This window comes from Parus major, chromosome 4 (genome assembly GCF_001522545.3).
Source record: "Parus major isolate Abel chromosome 4, Parus_major1.1, whole genome shotgun sequence".
In the NCBI taxonomy this organism is placed as follows: Eukaryota; Metazoa; Chordata; class Aves; order Passeriformes; family Paridae; genus Parus; species Parus major.
Window position 1 is genome coordinate 12,194,434 of NC_031771.1, and position 19,831 is coordinate 12,214,264.

At 38.8% G+C, this 19,831-nt stretch overlaps 1 protein-coding gene across 5 annotated transcripts in view; it reads left to right on the forward strand.

Moving 5' to 3' along the window:
* SLC10A7 (solute carrier family 10 member 7) overlaps positions 1-19,831 on the forward strand; it is a 138,539-nt gene that overhangs the window by 74,196 nt on the left and 44,512 nt on the right. For all 5 annotated transcript variants that reach the window (XR_004496911.1, XM_015625147.3, XM_015625145.3 and 2 more), the window contains one exon: positions 17,082-17,117. Coding sequence is in view for 4 of the 5 variants with exons in the window: in XM_015625147.3 (XP_015480633.1) it covers positions 17,082-17,117 (36 nt within the window). In the remaining variant the exon portion in view is untranslated. The remainder of the gene's footprint in view (positions 1-17,081; positions 17,118-19,831) is intronic.

Consider the following 19,831-nt stretch of genomic DNA (forward strand, 5'->3'; position numbering starts at 1 on the left):
ACTGGGTATTTCTGTGTGCTGTGGGGAGAACCATTTACGCCTTCTAACTTCAGAGCCCAAGTTAGATCTCTCATGGGCTTTCAATACAGACCCTTCCAAACCTATGTGCTTAAATTCTGTTAAGGGGTCAAATATCTTCCTCACCAACACAATGTGTTTAATAGAGTAGGTTCTACCATAGCTTAAGTTGATAATTGCTTATTTTACACATGTTATTACAGTAGTAGAAATAGGCTCAGATTATTTGGGTTTTTTCTATAGTTTGAGCAGCTTTTCAGATTTTTCTTCTGCATTCCTAATTTCTCAGCACAATTGTATTTGATAGTTAAATCTGAAAATTATTTCCTCGTTTTTTTTTTTTTTGTTGGACTGGTAAAAATACTAGCCATGGGAACCACAATAAACATGTTTGTATAGCAACTGGTAAAACTTGAATTGAGTGGGGCTTGTGTCATCAGCTGTCAGGGCTGGACAAGATGAGTAGTTAACTGAGTAAGTAAAGTGTAAGGAACATTTCTTACCATTAAGCCTTCAAACTCTTATTCAGCTGTCAACACATGGGCACTTTCTGGAGCCAAATTCTCTCACGCTGTGCACTGCCTGCAGCTCGCCTGAAGCTCAACTTTGACTAAAAGTGTTGATTTCGCTTCTTTTAGCCTTGTTCTCATTTAACGTTAAAACCTGCTTAGAGTCTGCCTTTTATTCTGCAAAGTACACATGGATGTATCATCCCTCAAACACTTCTGATGTGGAGTTAAGGTGCTCAAAAGATATGCTAGTAATCTTAATGAATAATTGATTAGAGAGGAGTCTGGCAGTGTTAATTGTGAGGTGCAGCTGAGTGAATGCCAAAACAAAAGCTTCTCTAAATGTTTCCGAAAACCTTGTAAAGTCTTTAGCATTGAGCAACAGGGTCAGTGCACTGAAGTGGAATTTAAAGGAGGTTCTTGAATGTAATGGATTTTGACTTCCCTTTGTCATGTGCCTCAGTGCATCATTGATTGAGCACTCATTTGTTAAATCAGCTGTATTTTTTGCCATTTGTCAGAGCATAGACACTTACTGCAGCCTTTTTCCTTCTAAACACGAGTTTCTTGTCTTAATAAATCACAGGTGTAAATTAGTTTTTATCTAAGGTGATCAATTTTTCAAGCAGAAAAGCATGTGAAGATGGTCACAGAGAAACATATTGTGAGCTTTTATTTTCTTAACTATTAGGAAAAAAGGGAAAGATCAGGGATACATTTTAGCTGAAACATCAATAATTCATGTCTTTAAATTCAGCTTCCAGCAAAATACTCAGAAATGATTTTATTTGGAAAGCTCTAAATTGTGTGCATTGAAAGAGTAGTTCAAGGTACCCGGTGTTGAGTCGGTTCATTGAGAAATGAGCAAAGGAAACCTCAGGGTTAAGGAACAATCAGTGTCCTGTGTGTTTGCAGCAATGAGAGCAGCTTTCTGATTAGTGGAAAGGCTAATTACCTGGAGTATGCAGGACCACTGTAGGTGCTGTGCATACCTGATGAGAGTTCTGACAGCAGGGCAGAAAAAAGAAGACCTTGAGAATGTGCCAAAAATACCCCTTTATGTAAGCAGATGCTATTACCCTTGGAAGAGAATAGTCACTTAACCAGAATGGTTATTGCTGCTAATTATAAGAATTCTGTGGATGGGCCATCAACTTCTGAGAAATGTACTCTTATGGTATTTAATACAGCAATTACTTGTCAAACCTGGAAATGTTCATCTTGATAATCACTGATTTCTGGATAAATGACCAAAGCACATTTATTTGCCAGTTGTCTGAGTGAGTTGCCAGTAGTTGTGAGGGACTGAGGACAAGCTAATGTTGAGAGTTTTTTCAATGTTGATGTTAGTAATGGAGTTAGAAGGTGTTTCTTGGTACCACGATTAAGAGTTTAAGAAAACATATATATGACAAAAAAATGCAATCTCTGTGTCCTGCTGGGTATAGGCTTAAATGTTAGGTACTTGGAAGTCAGCTCCTTGAAGGGATGTAGTTTTACTCTTGGAAAAGATTTTGAGGAGAGGCAAAGGAGAAAGGAACAGAAAAGAATAAGCCTGGAGAAGACTAGGGAAGGGAAAAGTCAGTCATGTTGACAGGATTTAAAGTTTCTCCTTAGCATAGAGTTTAGCACTGTTATTGCCTAGACGTAATTAGAGTGAAGAAGGATGGAGAAAAAATCCTCAGCTCTGACACCTCCTCCTTTAAAAAACAAACCTTCCTGCTAGGGCCAGAGTGCCTCCTTTCTCTGGGAGGAGCTGTAGTTGCTCAGCACCATGGTCAGGCTTGGGTACCTCATGAGCAACACTGTAAATTTACCACGGGGTGAATTTAGATGTAGATTTGCTGGTGAGTAGAATGACAGTGTATTTTTGGTGACTCGTGATAAGCAATTAAATGATGACTGTGATTTGATAAGTCTGGTTTTTTTGCTGGCAAGTGCAGTGATGCCTGCTAACACTGCAGAGGTTGTTGCCCCCCAGCAGAGCCCCTTGCTGCTAGAGCCACTCTGCAGGTAGCTTACAACTCAGGCAGCTGTTTTCACTTTTGTTACTGTCAGGCGCTGGGGACACTTTCCTTTCGTCTCTCTCTGGCTCCCTAGGCTCTATCAAAAGTGTGAATCTGAAACAAAACAAAATAAAGCTTCAGTCCACATCTTTGCTCAGCCTTTACATGTGCATTTCCCTGTTTTGAGTTCTTTTAAACTGCAGCTATCAGAAAGAATAAAATAGTGCATCACCTAGTAGAGTATTGAAGTGATCATCCAAGCAATTTTCTTCTCCCTGAAGCCAGACAGCCAAAGCTTTTTATTACTGACTGACTGAACTTCCTGTGTCTGTCTGTCTAGGTTGCTAGGCCACCTCCTTGTCATGATTTGTGATGTTAGAGGCTTTTGATTGTAGGCAAACCAGAAATGCTAATTTAAGTATAATATTTACATTTAAAAACCCCTCTTACATAAGATATATAAAAAATAATTCAGCAGTTTTATCTTTTGTCTATGTGCATGTAAAGCTCTAGTAGGCATATGGCAAGCAATCTTTCAGCTCTTTACTTTGTGTACCTTCGCAGTAAAACAGTGTGGTTAAATAAAAACTAAAAAAAAAAGTATGTCTTTAATATAGCTTGCAGCTTGGAACAACCATGCCAAGTTCTTGTTACTTTTAGCCTTATAGGATGGTTATTTTTGCTCTGCTTTATAGGTAGCCTGATGTCCTTTTTGTCTGATCCAGAAATGAGAGGGATGATGGCATTGTGGCCTTTTAGGAATAGGGCTTTGATTTGCCCATTAGGGTGTTGTGCCAGCCTGTATTATGTGCATTTGCATTGCCTCAGATTGCTTTGAAAAATAAATGAAGTAGCTGTGTGTAACTGAAAATAACCAAAAAGAGTTATTTTTGGCTTTATCACCTGTGTGAGAGTATAGAGTAAGACTTGAGTAAAAAAAAACACAACATGAAATCATGGCTTTTTTGCATGGAAATTACACTTAAAATGAAAAGGGCTGACAATGAACTGATAGTGAATAAACTTGGAGTATGGACCTGTCCTCTGAAGAAGCATACTTCTCATACCTAGGCAGAAAGGAGACGTGTTTCTCATTTTCAAGCAGAACCAATATTTAACACCAAGATGAGGCTGTTTAACTCTTTTGTGTTATGGGTATTGAAACTGCCCTGTCATGGGTAACTATTAAGTTATGATCAGGTAATACTGAGCTGAGTGATGAGTTGGTTTTGTGATTTTTCACAGTGGTAGATTGCAATGTGTAATGTGTTACTAGGTTGCATATCACTGGTTTAGGTTAGATCAATGAGGCAAACACAGCATCTGAGAACTGTTTTGAAAATGATGTCAGTTATTTATCTTAGGATGAGTTAAATATCGCTGCACTCCCTGCAATTCCCATATTCAGGGTAGGGATGCATAACAAGTGGTTCAGTTCAGTGTTGTACAACTTCTGTGGAGAAGTCCAGTCTGCCACCCACCAGGTGAAACAGTTTATGTAAAGTTTTAGGCACACAAAATAGGCACAAAAAAATCTTTTGTTGGTTAGAAAATCCTAGAAACCCTCTGTAAAAATCAAAGGCCTTAGGGATGTGTTTTGTCCCTTCAGCTAATGAGGCTCTGTGAATGTGTGTGGTGTGTCAATTAACTGAGTAATTACAAGGGATTCCACTTTTTAAAGCTTCTTGTTGAATGAGAATTATTCTGGATCCTGAGGACTGAGGCTTTTGTAAATTTAAGTACACAAATGGTCCAATCCCATACTGTGAACTTCCAGCCTTGGCAGTGCTTCTTTGGGAAGAGCTGGGGCAAAGCCTGAGGAGGAGTCACAAAGGAGCCACCTCTGGAGCTGTGCTTCCCTGAGGACAAAGTAGACTGAAGACTCTTGCTCTAAGAAGAGGAAGATGGAAATCTTGGATAACATCTTTTTAGTTGTTTACTTGTTTTACCTCCTGTAAAATAGAAACACCTTCCAAGTTAACACTGTCTTGCTATCTGAGCTCTTAAGAGCTGAAATAAAAAAAAGCCTTTGTTGTGGGGGCTGTGAGGGAAATATTTTCTCTTCCTTTGGTTCCAGTCTCACACACCAGCTCCCTTCCCTGCCTAGACAGTCTCTGCTAGACTAGGACTGTTTTGCTTTCAGAAACAATTTTCCCCCTCTGGAAATATTCTGTTATGTCACTGAATGAAAGACCCACATTTTGGTGGGTTTAAATGATTTAAATGCAAAACCAGCATTCATATCAGACAGGGGAAAAGCAGCCTCCTACTGATGGTGAGTTGGAGCAGCACAACTCATACAGGAAATGGAAGTACAAAGTCAAGTTTTGATTGCTGTCCTCTCCCTCCCGTTTTTTTTTTCCTCTTTCTTTTTTATTTTGTTGTGGATTTTTTTTAAAGCAGTTCTTTAGGGTGCCTCTGCCTGACTTTTTTAACTTTCTGCTTGAGCAATAGTGTGACACCGAGCAAAGGCACTGGTCTTTTCTTGAGTGTGAGACCTGTATCTAGTGAATAGCACACCAAAAAATGAACACGTTTGAAGCAGATGGGTTAAAAAAAAAAAATAAAATCACAAGATGTTCCAAGGGTCATATGGCATTGATAGTAAGAATGCAGTTTTGGCCCATTCTACCACCTATGAGAACCCCCTCTGCATTTTCTTTTTGCAGATGTGCATATTCAGCACATTAAAATGTGTGCTAAGTAGATTGTGTGTTCCATGGGGATATTCAAAACAAGGCAGAAGTTTTGTGCTGCCACACTTGTATTTGGGCAGTAGGCTGGAGGAGGGGTATCTGAGCACTTGCAAAACCACAGAAAGATGTCACTAGGAGAAAATAACTTTTTAGTGACTGTATATAATTTGCAAAATGAGAGATACTTAGTGTAGTCATGCTGAAGTGCATTTGGAATTAGAATTGAGAAGCAACTTTTTCTGCTATGAAATAGTTTTGGAATTCTTTAAACAGGATTAAGTTTCTTTTGTAAGTAAATTATTTCAGTTTAATCAGTTCGTTTAAACTGAATCACATTTCTGTGGTTTGGGGGTTTTTTAACCTTAGCGTGCTGGAGTGTGTACTTATGATTTTGAGGCAGTTATTTTATTATCTGCCACAGAAAGGTGGTTTATGGTCCTTTTTCCTTATTCACAGTCATTAATAACATATTCAACCCATGAACGTTCAGCGATTTATGCACACTTGAGCTCAGCTGAATACTATAATATCCCACTCTAGCCATTAAAAGCAGTTATCACAAGATAACATTAGGTCAGAACGCAGAGTAGGCTGGTTAAATTGTATTATTGATTGCTGCTTTCTGAAGATTTTCCTCAGTTGTGTTTAAACCATGTGCTTTTTCTTGTTACTGGCTTTTAGAAAAGAAGGCCTGGAAATGGTATCTGAATTGAGATGTCTTGCTTTTGATGCCAGGTTGGAAGTACATGTTTAGAGAGTTTCATTTCTTATATAGATTATCTCAATTTGTCTAGTTCCAGGTTTTTTGAAGACAAGGGTGCATCTTCAGTTGAGTCTTCCAAAGCAGAGAATATTACCCATCTACTACAGAAGTTAATGCTTCTATTAATTAAATATATTAACACTGGTCTTTTCCTGGAATTTATGCAGATGTAGAAAGCAAGAAATATTTGGGTTTACTACTGGGTTTTCAATCAGTTTAGTACTTTGTGTGTGTCCTGTAGACATTTTGTAATCTGCCACCCACCCTCCCCAGGGGGTGGATTGGTAGTGTACCAGCTGGTGTGTTCCGTTTGTAAAATGTGAGATAATCACTCCTGTAAGACCACAGCCATAATGTCTGTAGAAATGTAATTGGGAACATTTAAAAAGAAATAATAAATACAAGTACCTTTTTTTTCTTCATGTTTTCTAGCCCATTCATGAGGATCTGCATATTTTTTTAATAATGCCATTGCTTTCACTGACTGTGTATATATGTGTTTGCATACATTAAGTTTCTTCTTCAAGAACAAAATTTATGTGATACTGAACTTACTGCAGTCCTAAGAAAATAAATCCTTTCTCCCTCTATGTAAACTCCGGTATTTGACTCCTCTTGCGTTTGTATTCATTATCTTAAAATTGAAAAAAACTCTTCTCCCTGAGCTCAGAATCAACATTATTATTGAATTCTCAGGCCTAGGAGAATACTGGTTGCATTGCAAGCAAATAATTTTCTAATTTGTATGGCTGAAGAAACCATTCATTTCATAGAAAAAGGGTTAATCATATTACCCCTTTTTAAATACCACTTTGCTTTGTCCTTCCTGCGTTTGCAGAAGAAGACACAATCAAATGGCAGACCTGTGTTCCTTTTCAAAAATCCCTGACAAGCCCATGACACAGGCTACTGCTGTAGCTGTACATTTCTATTCATTATTGATGACTTGGGGCCAGGCAGGCAGCACAGAACACAAGCAATATAGATTACCATACTGGGGGCTGGGTTTGGGGGTTTGTGTCTATGCATGGGCTTCTGTGCATTTGGGTTGGGTCTGGCCTTGGAAAAGCTCAATGTTGAGTGGAAATCCTGCCTGAGAATAACAGCAGAAACAGATTAAATGAGCTTTGTCATACATTTTATTAAAACAATTCAGGGCACTTAGATTAAAGATAAAAAAGGAATGTATGAGTGAGTGATCTCTCAAACTAATTGATAATAGCTTAACTTTCCAGCAGACTTGGGAATGATCTTGAAGGATCCTGGGGGACTTGGAGGGCATTTCTCACCTTACAGAGTGCAGGTAGCACTTGGCAGATGAGACATTTTCCTGATAAAGCCAGTGTCACCTATCTAATTCATAACAATAATGACAATGTGCTGTTGGTTGGATTTGGGGTGAGGAGGATAGTATCTAATTTCATGGATACTGCAGACCAAACCCATGTTTTGGGGGAGTGGAGAATTATGCCAGCACTTAAGTGATAAATTTTAGGTGGTATTTCTGAATAGCAGGTCACCAAGAGACCTTGAAATGCTAAGGAAGTGTTTCGCTACTACTGATGCATAATTAACCCTTATAGGTTTTAATTGCCACAGTATTCCAACCCATTATATAAAGTTTTTATTTTCTTGCATTGTCAAGGAGGCATTTTACAGTGTTTATACTTGCACTGTTTGAGGTTCTTGGTTTGAGGAAGAATGAAGGAGATCAGACAGAGTTTATTTAAACATAGTGTTTATGTTGACAAAATGTGTTTTGCTTTATATGTTGGTGGTGTCTTTGTACAGAACCTGTTCTACTTGAATATTTTTCAGTTACATGGAAAGTTATAGAAAGAAATAAGTAGAATCAATTTTGATATCTCTGATTTCTCTAGAATTTGCCATTGATATTCTCTCAGGTGTCTGTAATTGTTCCTTTATGCTTCTGGGTTTTTTCACAAAACTGATCATCATGGCAGGAAAAGTAAATTTACAGATGAGTTCATTCAAAGTGGCGTTAATTCACAGCTTATTGAGTCAAAATATTTTTTAAAATATTGACCAGAATAAAATGGTGTCTGTTAAAGAGTGGTGAGGGCCAGTCCCAAAGAATGAAAGAATATTCTTGTGGGGACCTTGCCTGTTGGAGCTGTGACTTGGGACTGTTTCAATTCTGGTTTACATGTAGAACCCTTTAAAGCAAGGCTGGTGTAGAGCATAAAAACTACATCCTTTTCCTTTGGGAAGGTGAGGCAAGAAGCCTTCCAGTGGAATAGTGGCACTTAGCTACTCCAAAAAGCAGTGTCAGTCAAAGCAGAATGTTTTACTTAGTGTCTTCCTTCCATTTCTGTGAGTCTGGTTTCTTTTGTTGCGACTTACTACTCTTCAGTGTGTCTCAAAATACAGAATCAACTCTCTGGCTAATTGAAGAATACAATAACTTGTGTTTTATGAGGCAATCGTTTTCCCTGGAAGGTCCCACAGCACCATCTAGTGCCATCCTGTCCTAGTGCCACATGGCTTTGTGGGAGCAGAGGTGCTGATGCTGGCATGCTTTGCTGGGAATGGCTTCTTAGTAATTTAAATTAAGATTTGCCTATGACTTGGCATAGATCCTTTTTAACTTTCTTCTTCAAGAAAACAGACTTAAAAATTTGGTGAAAAATTACCTTTTTTTATGAAACATGCTTGTTACTACTACTACTGCATTTTTATTTTCTACATACAAAACAAAGGAGAAATTGTGGTGCATCCTTAACACTGCACTAATATACTTTGCACTTGAAGTACACCCTACCACTTTTAATTAGGCTTATTATGTCCTTATCTTGTATCTTAAACCCTTTTTCGAGGAAGGGCTGTGCTTACAGCTACAGACACCCTAATCCTTCAAGCTCTGTGCCTTTCCTCCTCAGTCCCAACGAGGTCATGCTCATATGGTGTGGAACCTGCTTGTAGTGGTAGAAATTACAGGATTGTGTCCAAGTGATTTTTTGCACAGACAAGGAGGTCACTCTGAGAAGACTAAGGGTGTAGATGATTAAAAAGTTCCTTTCTCACTTTTATGTCTCCTCTAACCAAAGTGCACTTAGTGCCAGTGTATAAACTCCTATCCTAACATACAGAACCTTAGTGATCTTGTTCTCTGCTGGCACTCCATGAGAAATTGATTTGAACAGGAACAGACAGTGGTTTAATCAGATGGAATTAGGAAGAATATTTGCATAGGATGAAGTTTTAAAAGGCTCCATTGAGGTGGAAGGTGAGGAGGAAAGTCTTGAGGCCAGGACTGATGGTCAGCAAAAGCAACTGAAGAGGAAATGGGAAGAGGAAAATGTAGCTCCAGCAGGCTCGACAGTATCCTTGAACTCACTGAAGATGCAAGAAGACAGCTGAGTTAAAGGTGTTGCACAAGAGAGAGGCTAGAAAAAGTTGCAGGAAGGCATTAGAAGTTTGGTGGATATGGCTTGATCCTGTTCCAGAAACATGAGCAAAGGCCCACTGGGTCACACAGAGAGCTCTGAAGCTGCTGTGGAGAGGCTGCAGCACTTGCAAAGTGTGGCCAGAAGCAGCACCCGGGATCCCACCTGTTGTAGAAGCTGTTCCACAGCCTGCTCCCACCTAACCGATGGTTTCAGGTCGTTTGGTGGAAGTGGTCATTTCCAGCTCTGATTGAGACTTGTGTTGTACTTTGTGCATCATTCCAGATATTGCTCCTGTATCACCTGGGAAGCACCAAGAAGTTTTCATAGTTGCTTTAGAACTTCAGGGTCCTTAGTGCGGTGTTCTGAGCTATTCTGTTGCTGTGGAAGAAACAATTTCTAATGTGTTTAAGATGCCCTCTGCTGGGAAAGCCAGGCAAGCTGGGCTTATCTCTTGTTTTACCTTTCTAAAATAATTCTTTACTTATTCTTGGCTTAATGCTCAATGTGATACCAGAAACTCACCCCATAACTGAAAAAAATGTTCTTTCCTTTTGGTTTTATTCTTTGCACTTCATCTGTGACAAGTGTGGTAATGTTACTGCTGGTAGTTCAGATCGTGGTATTTCTTGTTTCTCTGATGTGTTTTATTGAAAGAACTGAACTCTGGCTGCTCACATTCCTTTTGATTTCATTTTTTCACACTTGTATAAAATGTTGGCAAGAGGAACATCTGCCAGTAGTAGTTATTAATAAATACTGGAAATGCTTTGGATTTCTACTGTTATCTGATGCTTGTAACCTTTTTAATATCATCTCATAATTCTTCTTTTTTTTTTTTTTCCAAATTAATGTTCATTCCCACAATTGGGGACACTAGATTTAGACAACAGAACAAAGGTGGTACAATGAAACAACTCACAAAGCCCTCTACATAATTTCATAGTTGATATGAAATCTGGTTTATTTTTCCCCCCTTGATAAATCAAAAGCCATTTTGATGTAGTGTTTCTAGTTTCACAGTTTTGTTTTTAAAATCTAATATTGGCCTAATTGGATTAGTTACTATTAGTTATAGTTATTAGCTATTTTTTGTGGTGTTTATTTATAATGATAGTTACATTAGGGTTACATAGAATTGTATTTTCAATTTTGTATTGTAGTTTGTTATCTTGGTACAATATTTATCATTTTATCAAAAATGTGTGAACTTCATACTCTTTTCAATATCTTTTCAGATTTTCCTATTTATTATGGGGAGAATGGGTGTATTAAGCATCCTAAAAAGCATCAGTTCATAAGCCTTTGTTCTCCCCAGCTTTCAGAACAGTCATTTCATGTAGACAAGACATAAAGAGCTAAATTACATATTTTATTTTGAATAATTGGAGTTTTATAAGCCTTCTCAGAACCAACAGTGTCATTAGAGTAGCTGACAGAAGAGGGATAATATAGTAGGAGTTTTACACTTGAAATTATTTTGAAAATAATTGAATTGGAAAACAAAAGGCAAGTAATTATCTGACACCAGGAGCTTCTGTGATGTCCATGGGGGAGCAACACAGGGACACAAGTTGTATCTCAGGGAAATGACTGAAATTACAAGAATATGAGAAAGCTGTAATTTAATCTCTGAGATTGCAATAAATAAAACCAAACATTTATGTCATTTACATGGGGACAATGTTAGAAACAGTGGGGAAACATGTTTTATTGTGGAAATCAATTTCAACATCTCAATCAACAGAAATTCATCATCTCTGCTGCCATTTTTAAGTAAGTCAAATGAACAGCATAGCTTGTATAGCCATGCTTACAAAAATATTAAAAGCTGTTTAAAGAACCCATTAAAAGGCCCCTGCAGCCACTGGATCCAGCTACTAAGGCACTGAAATGTTTTTGGAATAATTTCAGTTACAAACTTGAAATCTTCATGCTCAAGTGATTTAGTACTTAAAAACTTTAAAACTTTAAAATACATAAGAGTCACAGCTGCATCTGCACCTGTTGCAGCTGTTACCAGGCCCTTTTTTGTTATGCCCCTTCAGTGTCTGCTTGTGGTTTCACAAGAACTTGCCTGATCCCAACCTGACTTTTAGTGGGTTTTGCCCTTCTGGTTTGGAAACAAGTATGTGTATTTAGCATAGGGGGTTTTGTCTTGATCTGTGGTGTCTGTCAAGAAGTTCTGCGTGGTTCTAAAGCTGTGTGGGAACGGGTGGAAGAAGGGAGAAGGCAGCTATTTTTGAGGATTTTGGTATGTGAAAGCTGTGTTTTAGCAAAAGGAATCATTCTATCTATGATATCTAAAGATTACTGCAGAGCAGTCAGACATGGGAGTACACTTTAAATCAGTTTATTCAAGATGATTAATAATGTGGTATCACAGGTAATAAACAGTGTGATTACTCAGGGGTGATGCTGTGAGGTGGAGCTGTGAACAGTCTGAGGGATGAGGGTAGTGGGAGTCTTGTGCTCCTTGATTTGAACAGACTGATAGTTGTCTCTAAGTGCTGCCGTGGTCTTTACAATCTCTGTCATGTTAGGGAAAACATGAACAGCTGAACAATCAGCTTTTCCATCTTTAGGGGTGCCCACTTCCTTTCTTTTGGGTTTTTTTTTTTTTCTTCTGGGGAACATCTGTATTCTGTCAGAACTTTGGTACTAGCTGTCCTGTTACTCACAAACATGCCTAATTTGGACCTAGAAGCACTTTTCAAGAGGCAGGGTTCTCTTTTTGAAATGTAAAACATTATAAAGCTGTCTGCAAACTTGTTAAAAATAAAGGAAAAAAAATTGAAGACACATTTCTGAGCACAAAACTAAGGGACAAAAAAAGACATAAGAAATAATACATATTTTGACATAAAGTTTCTCTCTCACTGTAACCATAAAAATACAGTTTGTGTTTAGGACATTTGTTTGTTTATTTGTTTGTTGGGTGGTGAAGCTGGGTTTTATGATGTTATTAACGCTAACCAACTGAGCTAATATTTTTTTAGTTGATCTTTCTTTTTAAAAAAGTGCCAGCAACTCTTGAAATAAAGTCATTTGAGAAATACTGCCGTACACAGAAGTAAGACTGAGTTTCATTTCTCATTTATGCTTGTCTTCTGATGAAATTAAGGAATGTCCATACGCTTTTTTCTCACACCTTACCCTATCAGTAGCATGGAAATGCTGCCCAGTAAGTTTTTACATAATACTGCTTACGCTTCTGCTTCTTTTGTGTCCTGATCTGATGAAGCATTCTGGAACCTCTGTAGCATTAAGCACAAGTAGGTAATTGATTTCAGAAAACACACATTTGTTCAGACCCTTGATTACAAAAACATTTTTTTTCCCCTTTCTAGCACTGGTTCTTTAGACAAATCAGACAGAACTTTGGTTAAGGTTTTTCTCACTTAGTAGTTGCCACGTGCATGTCGAACCGATGACCTGTAAGAATGATGAAAAATTGCACGGGAAATTTGTGGGTAAAGGAAACGAAGGAAAGTTCACATGTATTTCATGCCTCATTACAATAATCCCTACTTGTCTTCTACCATGTGTCCCTCTGGATCTGTGCCCACCTCTCTCTTCCTATTTGCATAATTTCATACTTAATTCTTTGCCACCATAGTTTCAAATTCATTAGGTGACTTCCCTTCCCTGTCTGATTTGGCAGCCAGTTCCATCTATTGATGAATATTCTTTTGGAGGATAAACACCTCTTAATACCTGCTCTACAGCAATGCTGCACTGGATGAAACCCATAGAAAACCTCTTAGCAACTTTATCTGATCAAAGCAAATAACAATTAAATGGCTCTCCAAGTACATCCTTGCTGTTAATATGTACATCTGTGTACATGCTTGCACACACAAACCTGTATTTAAACTCTCACAAAAAATGGGTTTCATGATCTTTACTGCAAGGAGATGTTGCCAAGTATCTGACTGTTCAGGCTCCTATGTTGTATCAGTGTCTCATGTCAGGCTGAGAGGTTTTTTCTGCCCTTTCCACTAAAATCATTGAAATACATTCAGTCAGTGTATCACATCAGAGGTGTAAATGGATTTCTTGAAAGTTTTTCTGCAGATAGCAAACGGCAGTCACTTTACAACTTTGACTCCATTGTGGGCAGCAGTCAGGAAGCCTAACACTTCCCCCGAACTTTGAAGATGCTAAAACTGTGTAATGACCTTGCATTCTCAAGGGCAGATGCTCAGCTTTTGCTGGAAGTGCTAATCTACAATCTGTTTATCTCCATACACTATGTATTTGACAGCACTTGCTTGGAAAGCAAGTCAGGGAAAGGCATTGTCAAATTTAGTTCCATTTTCCTCTCTGATGGTCTCAGTGTCCAGTGGACTTAGAAATGGCCATCTCTATTTTAATTTTTAGCTTCTTTTGTGCTTCTCAGACAGTTGAAATCTTAGCAGCTACAGTGCCAGTGTCAGAATATCCTCATCTTCGTGAAGCCTCTGCTGGAGCGTGAGCTGGGCTCTGGAGTAACTGTTTTCTTACACATTTTTTTTATTCATAGTGAATCAGACTTTGGGCTTTACCTTCAAAATGTAAATTGCCTCCTGTATTTTCTACCAGTAGACTTTAGACTCCAAGTGCTCTATTTATTATTCTTTGGTGGGTATGAATTGAGATGCATCACATAATGCTCACAAGCACACAGAGGAGTGTGTTCCTAATGCAGGGGTAATGTGTCGAAGCAAGGTGCTGTGTGCAGGGGAAGGTAATGCCTTTTGTTAGACAGATACACCATGGCTGGGTAAGCCCTTCTTTATATCTAGGGCAGGAGCCTGAAGAGAAGGGCTTCAAGCACGGAAAAGCATGTCAGTGTTATTAGGTTAACGTAGAAATGGGCTTTACATCCCCAAAGTTTGTTCTTTAGCAGTTCCATCTGTTGGTTGGGTAACAGAGGTTCCCTGAGTTAATTGTGCTTTGCTTGCACCTGTAAACCAGCACATCCACTACTCCACTTCTGACAGAAGAAGAAAAACCCTTTGGTTTTAATGTAATCCCTGTGGTTTTTCAAACTGGCACTCCTTATCAAAATAAAACATTAACATCAAATTACTCTGATTCAGCAACAGCATCTATTTTTTAATATGAACTTGTCTCTTCTGTCAGGTAATTGTTTAGCTTCCCAGGGAATTGTGTGTGTGTTGCAAATGGAAAAGTTCAACCTTGTAAATCCTTTCTGCGGCGAGGCAACAGGAAACCCACTTCTGATTATTAAGATCACTGGGTTTAATAGCAAAATCTAGTAATAAGTTGCTAAAATTGACCTTTTGATGCTAGATTTGCAGCATGCTCAGTCAGGAATATCTTTACGTTGTATAGGAGGATTCTCTTGCTCTCCACGTACAGAATTACAGGAAGTGTTACTCTCACAGAGGTGCAGTTTCCTTTCGTGGCACATGCTTTGAATTAGCAATGGCTGTTGTCCGCTGTGTTAATATCAGCCAACTTCTGAAGTAATTAAGTAGCAAGTCACAGCTTCCATCCCAGGGAGGAAGGACACCCTCTTGATTAATCAACAAGATAAAGAGAAAAGTTGCTTTGGTTTGGTTTTTTATCGTTGGGTGGGGTTTTGTTTTTGGTAACATAAAGCCACTCTGAGGCATGAAACAGATAAGACAGCTAATGGTGCTGAATCAATGAGTTCAGGTTCAGAGGAGAGCTGGTTGTGCTCTCAAGCTGGCAGTGTGCTCTCTTCTCCCTACACTCAGTGCTCTGTTGGAGTATGGGATGCTTTTGGAGCATCACCTCCTGCTCCATCCATGCTCCTCCCCATGTGAAACAGCCTGAGGGTGGAACCCTGCTGCCGTGGTGTTCTGCCATCCCAAAATTAGAGGAGGCTAAGGGAACACCCGGGCCCTTGGCAATGTCTGGTAGTATTTGAGGTGCGCAGGGGAGCTGTCAGTGGGGAAAGGGGAAGAAGGGCCAAGTCTGGCTCTTGTCCCCTTAGTGGTTGTCCCTAAAAGCTGGAGTTTGGTCGCTTTGATGAAGTGACTGTGTTGTCCCTACATTACACAGCAGGGACAGATCTTGCACAGATCTTGCAGTCAGTTCTTCCTCATAGATGCTGCTGTATGCAAGTGTCAGTTCAGCCCTTGATGCCTCCTCCCTTCCTCAACTTTAGTTTCTTCCTCTCCAGCTGCTGTGCTTGAACACCTATATTTCTTCATATCTGTTATCTGCATTTTGGTCTAGACCTCCTGGAAATAGTGAGTGACTCCCTGAAGCAATTTTTACCGCTTCTACTTCTCTTTTCAGTCTTTTATGATATATCTAAATTGTGACATCTGCAAAAAGATAAATTATTATGGATAGCTGGGCTGTGGGGCAGTCAGATGTAGCATGTATTATTTATTTTGAAATATGTTTTTAAATTCAGCAGAGCCTTCAAGTTGCACAGCCTAACTGCTGCCTCCTTGATCCTTCCTGTCTGCTATAATTTGTGGCATTTATTTGTTGCATTTTGTTTTAGGAACACAATAGGAACTCTCTGTGACTGATAGTCCATCTAGATGTGTGGATTTTTGTAGACCCAGAAAGCAAATACAAAACTAGTTGTTTAAGGGTTTTCTTTATATTTTCTTCCAAGAGATTGAAGTAAAGCCATGTTACTGAGGGTTAAGTGAAAAGTAGGGGACAACTGTGTTTTCTGCTGAATTGTTTTTCACTTGTAGCTAAATAAAATATAAAATAAGCACCGTTTTAGATAAACGTGAGCATGTTTTAGACCTTTGTCCTTTAAAAATAAAGTTTGTGAAAAGCTAGCTAGCTTTCTTGTGACCTATCTGAATGAAGAATAGTCCTGGCCTAGAGAAGTTCTAAGACAGCTCTATGAATTAGCATGCATTAAATGATGGACTCATTTTATTGAGCAATAATAAAATATTGAATTCAGATGGAAGGATGATGGGGAATTGCTATTTGCAGCTATGAAAGTGATGCATGTCATGTTAACTCCCAACCCAAACAACTCATTCTAAGATTTGCTTTCATGAAACTTAAAATCCTCTATTTTGTCCAATCATCAGCTTTAAACCTGCTCCTTGTCAGTGAAGACAACAAATCTTTTTGCTTGCATCTGCCTGGGGGATGTGGAAAGCCGAGGTGGTCCTGTGTGATTAAATTAGATGAAAGACTTGCCTTCTACCAGTGAGACATGAAGTCTAATCAAGTGAAATGAGTTTTGAGATCTCAGCTCATTTCCTTGGGGAACATCTGCTTACATTACACAGTCACGACACCTAATTCATCACAGTTGATGCAGCTTTTGCTCAGAAGAGGACCTGGGACTGGGTGGCATGGGACTTGATCAAGTCTCCCCCTAAGGAGGAGCTGCTTAGTGAAGTTAAGATACAGCACACTGAGGGGAGAGCTTTAATATGTGTTTTTTTTTAAAATAAATGATCCTTATTTCTGTATATCAGATCTTTTAGAACAGAGGGGCTTAGGTGCAAAAAGGTAAAAAAAGGGTACTTGGTATTGATTGTACCTTATAAAATCATTGCTGTATAAATGTTAAAGAACGTGCTCAGTGAAGAGCAAAGTTGATATTTTTACTTAATTTCTATGATGTTAAATTATGTTTGTATGTTTCCATGTACTAAGGTAAGAAAGTAAAGATTATCCTGTCTCCCTCACTGATTGTTTTTGTTTGTTTCTTTCAGGGCATTGTTATAACTCCACTTCTGCTTTTGCTTTTTGTAAGTATCATGATATTAATGTATCTTTTACTGGGTAATCTTGCACCTATTAGACATAATATTTGAAATGCAAGTTTGGGTGGTTTTCACAGTGCATGAATAATGAAGATTATTTTTCTGGTCAATATTTGAAATCAGCTGCCTCCCAGGAAGGTCATCAAAATGTATCATAGTGAATGCAAACACTACCTACACTTCATTCTAAGATAACCAAAAGCTGTTGCTCTTATAGAAGAGTAAAATAATATGCTGTTAGTCAGGCTGGGTAAAATACAAGCACTTGCCAAATCAGGAGATAACTTGGTTGGGAGAGCTCTTGGAGAGCTTTCACTTGCAGGAGCTGGACAGGATTGTACTGATCTGAAGTGGATGAGAACAACTGAAAAAGCACTATTCAGATAAACAGAGCCTTGCTTTTGGGCAGCTAAACCCATGGGTATTTTTGTGGTAGAGGCTAGCAAGATTACTGGGGGCCCTGTGCATCCCTAAACATAATGCTGCTTCATTCCTGTTAGTTCAATTGGTACCTTCAGTTAGGGCCTTGGATCCTTGCAGCTCATGGTAGAAAGAAAGGAAGGAGACCAAACTTTATCTTCATGTTTTTTAAAGACATGGATGTTAGCATACAATGGAGAGGCTTTTGCAGGTGGGTGGTGGTGTTTAGTAAATCCCTTCTCAGACAGGAAGTCCTGGTGCTGGCATAAATGGTGTGATGTGGTGCAAGTTGCTGAGGCTGTGGCTTTGTGAAGGAGCAGGGAATATAGGCTGAAGTACTTGAAGGATTTTAAGGAAGACATACATTTTCTTTCATGTTTGTCTTACCAATGGCTTTGTATGTAAGTCAGCACACTGGAAAGGGGGGGAAGTGGGAACTTGGTCTGCAACAATTTGTAAGTGGCATGCAAGGGATGCACTGTTTATAGCAGGGATGCTTAAGCAACCTATGGACTGCATACAAATATATCAGTATAAACTGGGATAAATAGTACTGTGAGAGTGGCTGTAACATCAATTACTGCCTCAGAATAACTGTGTGGGAAGATTTTTATTTACTAGAACAAGTTGTAATTCACTGATGTAGCTGTGTTTACACACAAACTGCTTTCACCATATTGTATATACTGATAGACACAAGCAAAGCTTTCTCAGTACACCTGGGACCATAGACTTCCTGTAGGTAGAAAAAGATAACTTTTCTTAAAGAAAAATGATGGGTGTTTTGTTATTCTTGCACTGCATATGTTGATTCAGGATGGTCTTCCTCACTTTTTCCCAATCCTCTTCCCTCTTGTATACAGAAAGTGTTTCTTCCAGAGGCATTCATTCAGACACAGTGCCCTTGCTCCTATGTGAAACTTCAGCTCTTTTTACTTTTGCTTACTGGTAGCTTTCACCTTGCTTTACTTCACTGAGTTTGGTGCACTGGATAGTAAAAGGGTATTTTCTGCAGAAACTGAAATGCTGGGGAAAGATCTGTATATCTTTTTGAGCAAGATAAAGTTCTTTGGTGTCTTCATAGGCAGATAACAAGATATTCTGCCCCATAAATTGCAGTTTTCACTGTTATTTCTCCGAAGAGGAGGTAAAACTTCATGTATGGAAGAACAGGAAGGCAAATCATGTCTCTGTTCTTCCTACCAGCCCTGGAAAGATTTGTATGAGAAGTGTGTAAAATTCACATTAATTTTTGGGTGGTTTGTAACATGACTTGGACTTCCTCTTCTTGAGGATGATACACATATGAATTGCTTTGTCATCAGAGTGATAAACAAGCTACTCTGGGGATGAGGAGAGTTAAAAAAACTGGGTTTTTGTCGCAAAGCCCAAAACTTGAGGACTTCTCTTGTGGTATGTAAATATTTAAAACTTCTTGAGATCATTGTTGAGGGTTTCACACATGAGGAGCAGTATTCTGGTCAGCCCAGCAACACACTTTGCTAAGATGAGGTCTGCCTTGTCTGAAGTTTATCCAGTGATAGGTAGTTAGGACAGCTGAACATGCACAACCTGAATTCCCATGTCCTGTGACAGTCTGTGGTATGGACTGATGAAACCTTTTTTCTTGTGAGCCTCTCTAGTTTTTCTCTGAGTTTCCTTGATGCATCTGGCTTGGTGAACACACAGTGGATTCAAGTACACAGTTGACATGTTTCTGTATGCTTGCTTACAACCTGCAGCTTCATCATTTCCTGTGGTACTGTGGAATGAGGAACACTGACTAGAAAATTCCTGATTATCTTCTCTGAACCATTCATCAGTTTAGTCATGCAACTTAGCCTTAATGCTTAATTAATACAGGATGGAATGTTCAAGTTTTTAAAAATAAAACTTCCATTTACCTCTACAATAACTGAGCTGCTGAATGCTATTCATGGATATTTCAAGTCAACCTCATCAGTGAATTTTAGCTCCTGAGTCTGGTACTCCAGAGCTTTAACTCTTCCACAGAGTTGTGTTGTGATAGTCTGGATGCTCTGTTGCATTAGTGTTCATATTTGTTATTCTCCCTGTGTACAGTGCATAAAATACCTTTAGTGCTGCCAGAAGTAAAATACATTGTTGTCTAGTAGCTTGTTTTTGTTATATAGCTTCACCTGAGGTAGCAGTTATTGTTTATATCTTGCCCTATGTGCACCAGAGAATATAATGTTCTGAGTTGCCTTTTTGTTCATAATTGCCCAGTAATGTAAATATAAATTGTCTAAACAACATTG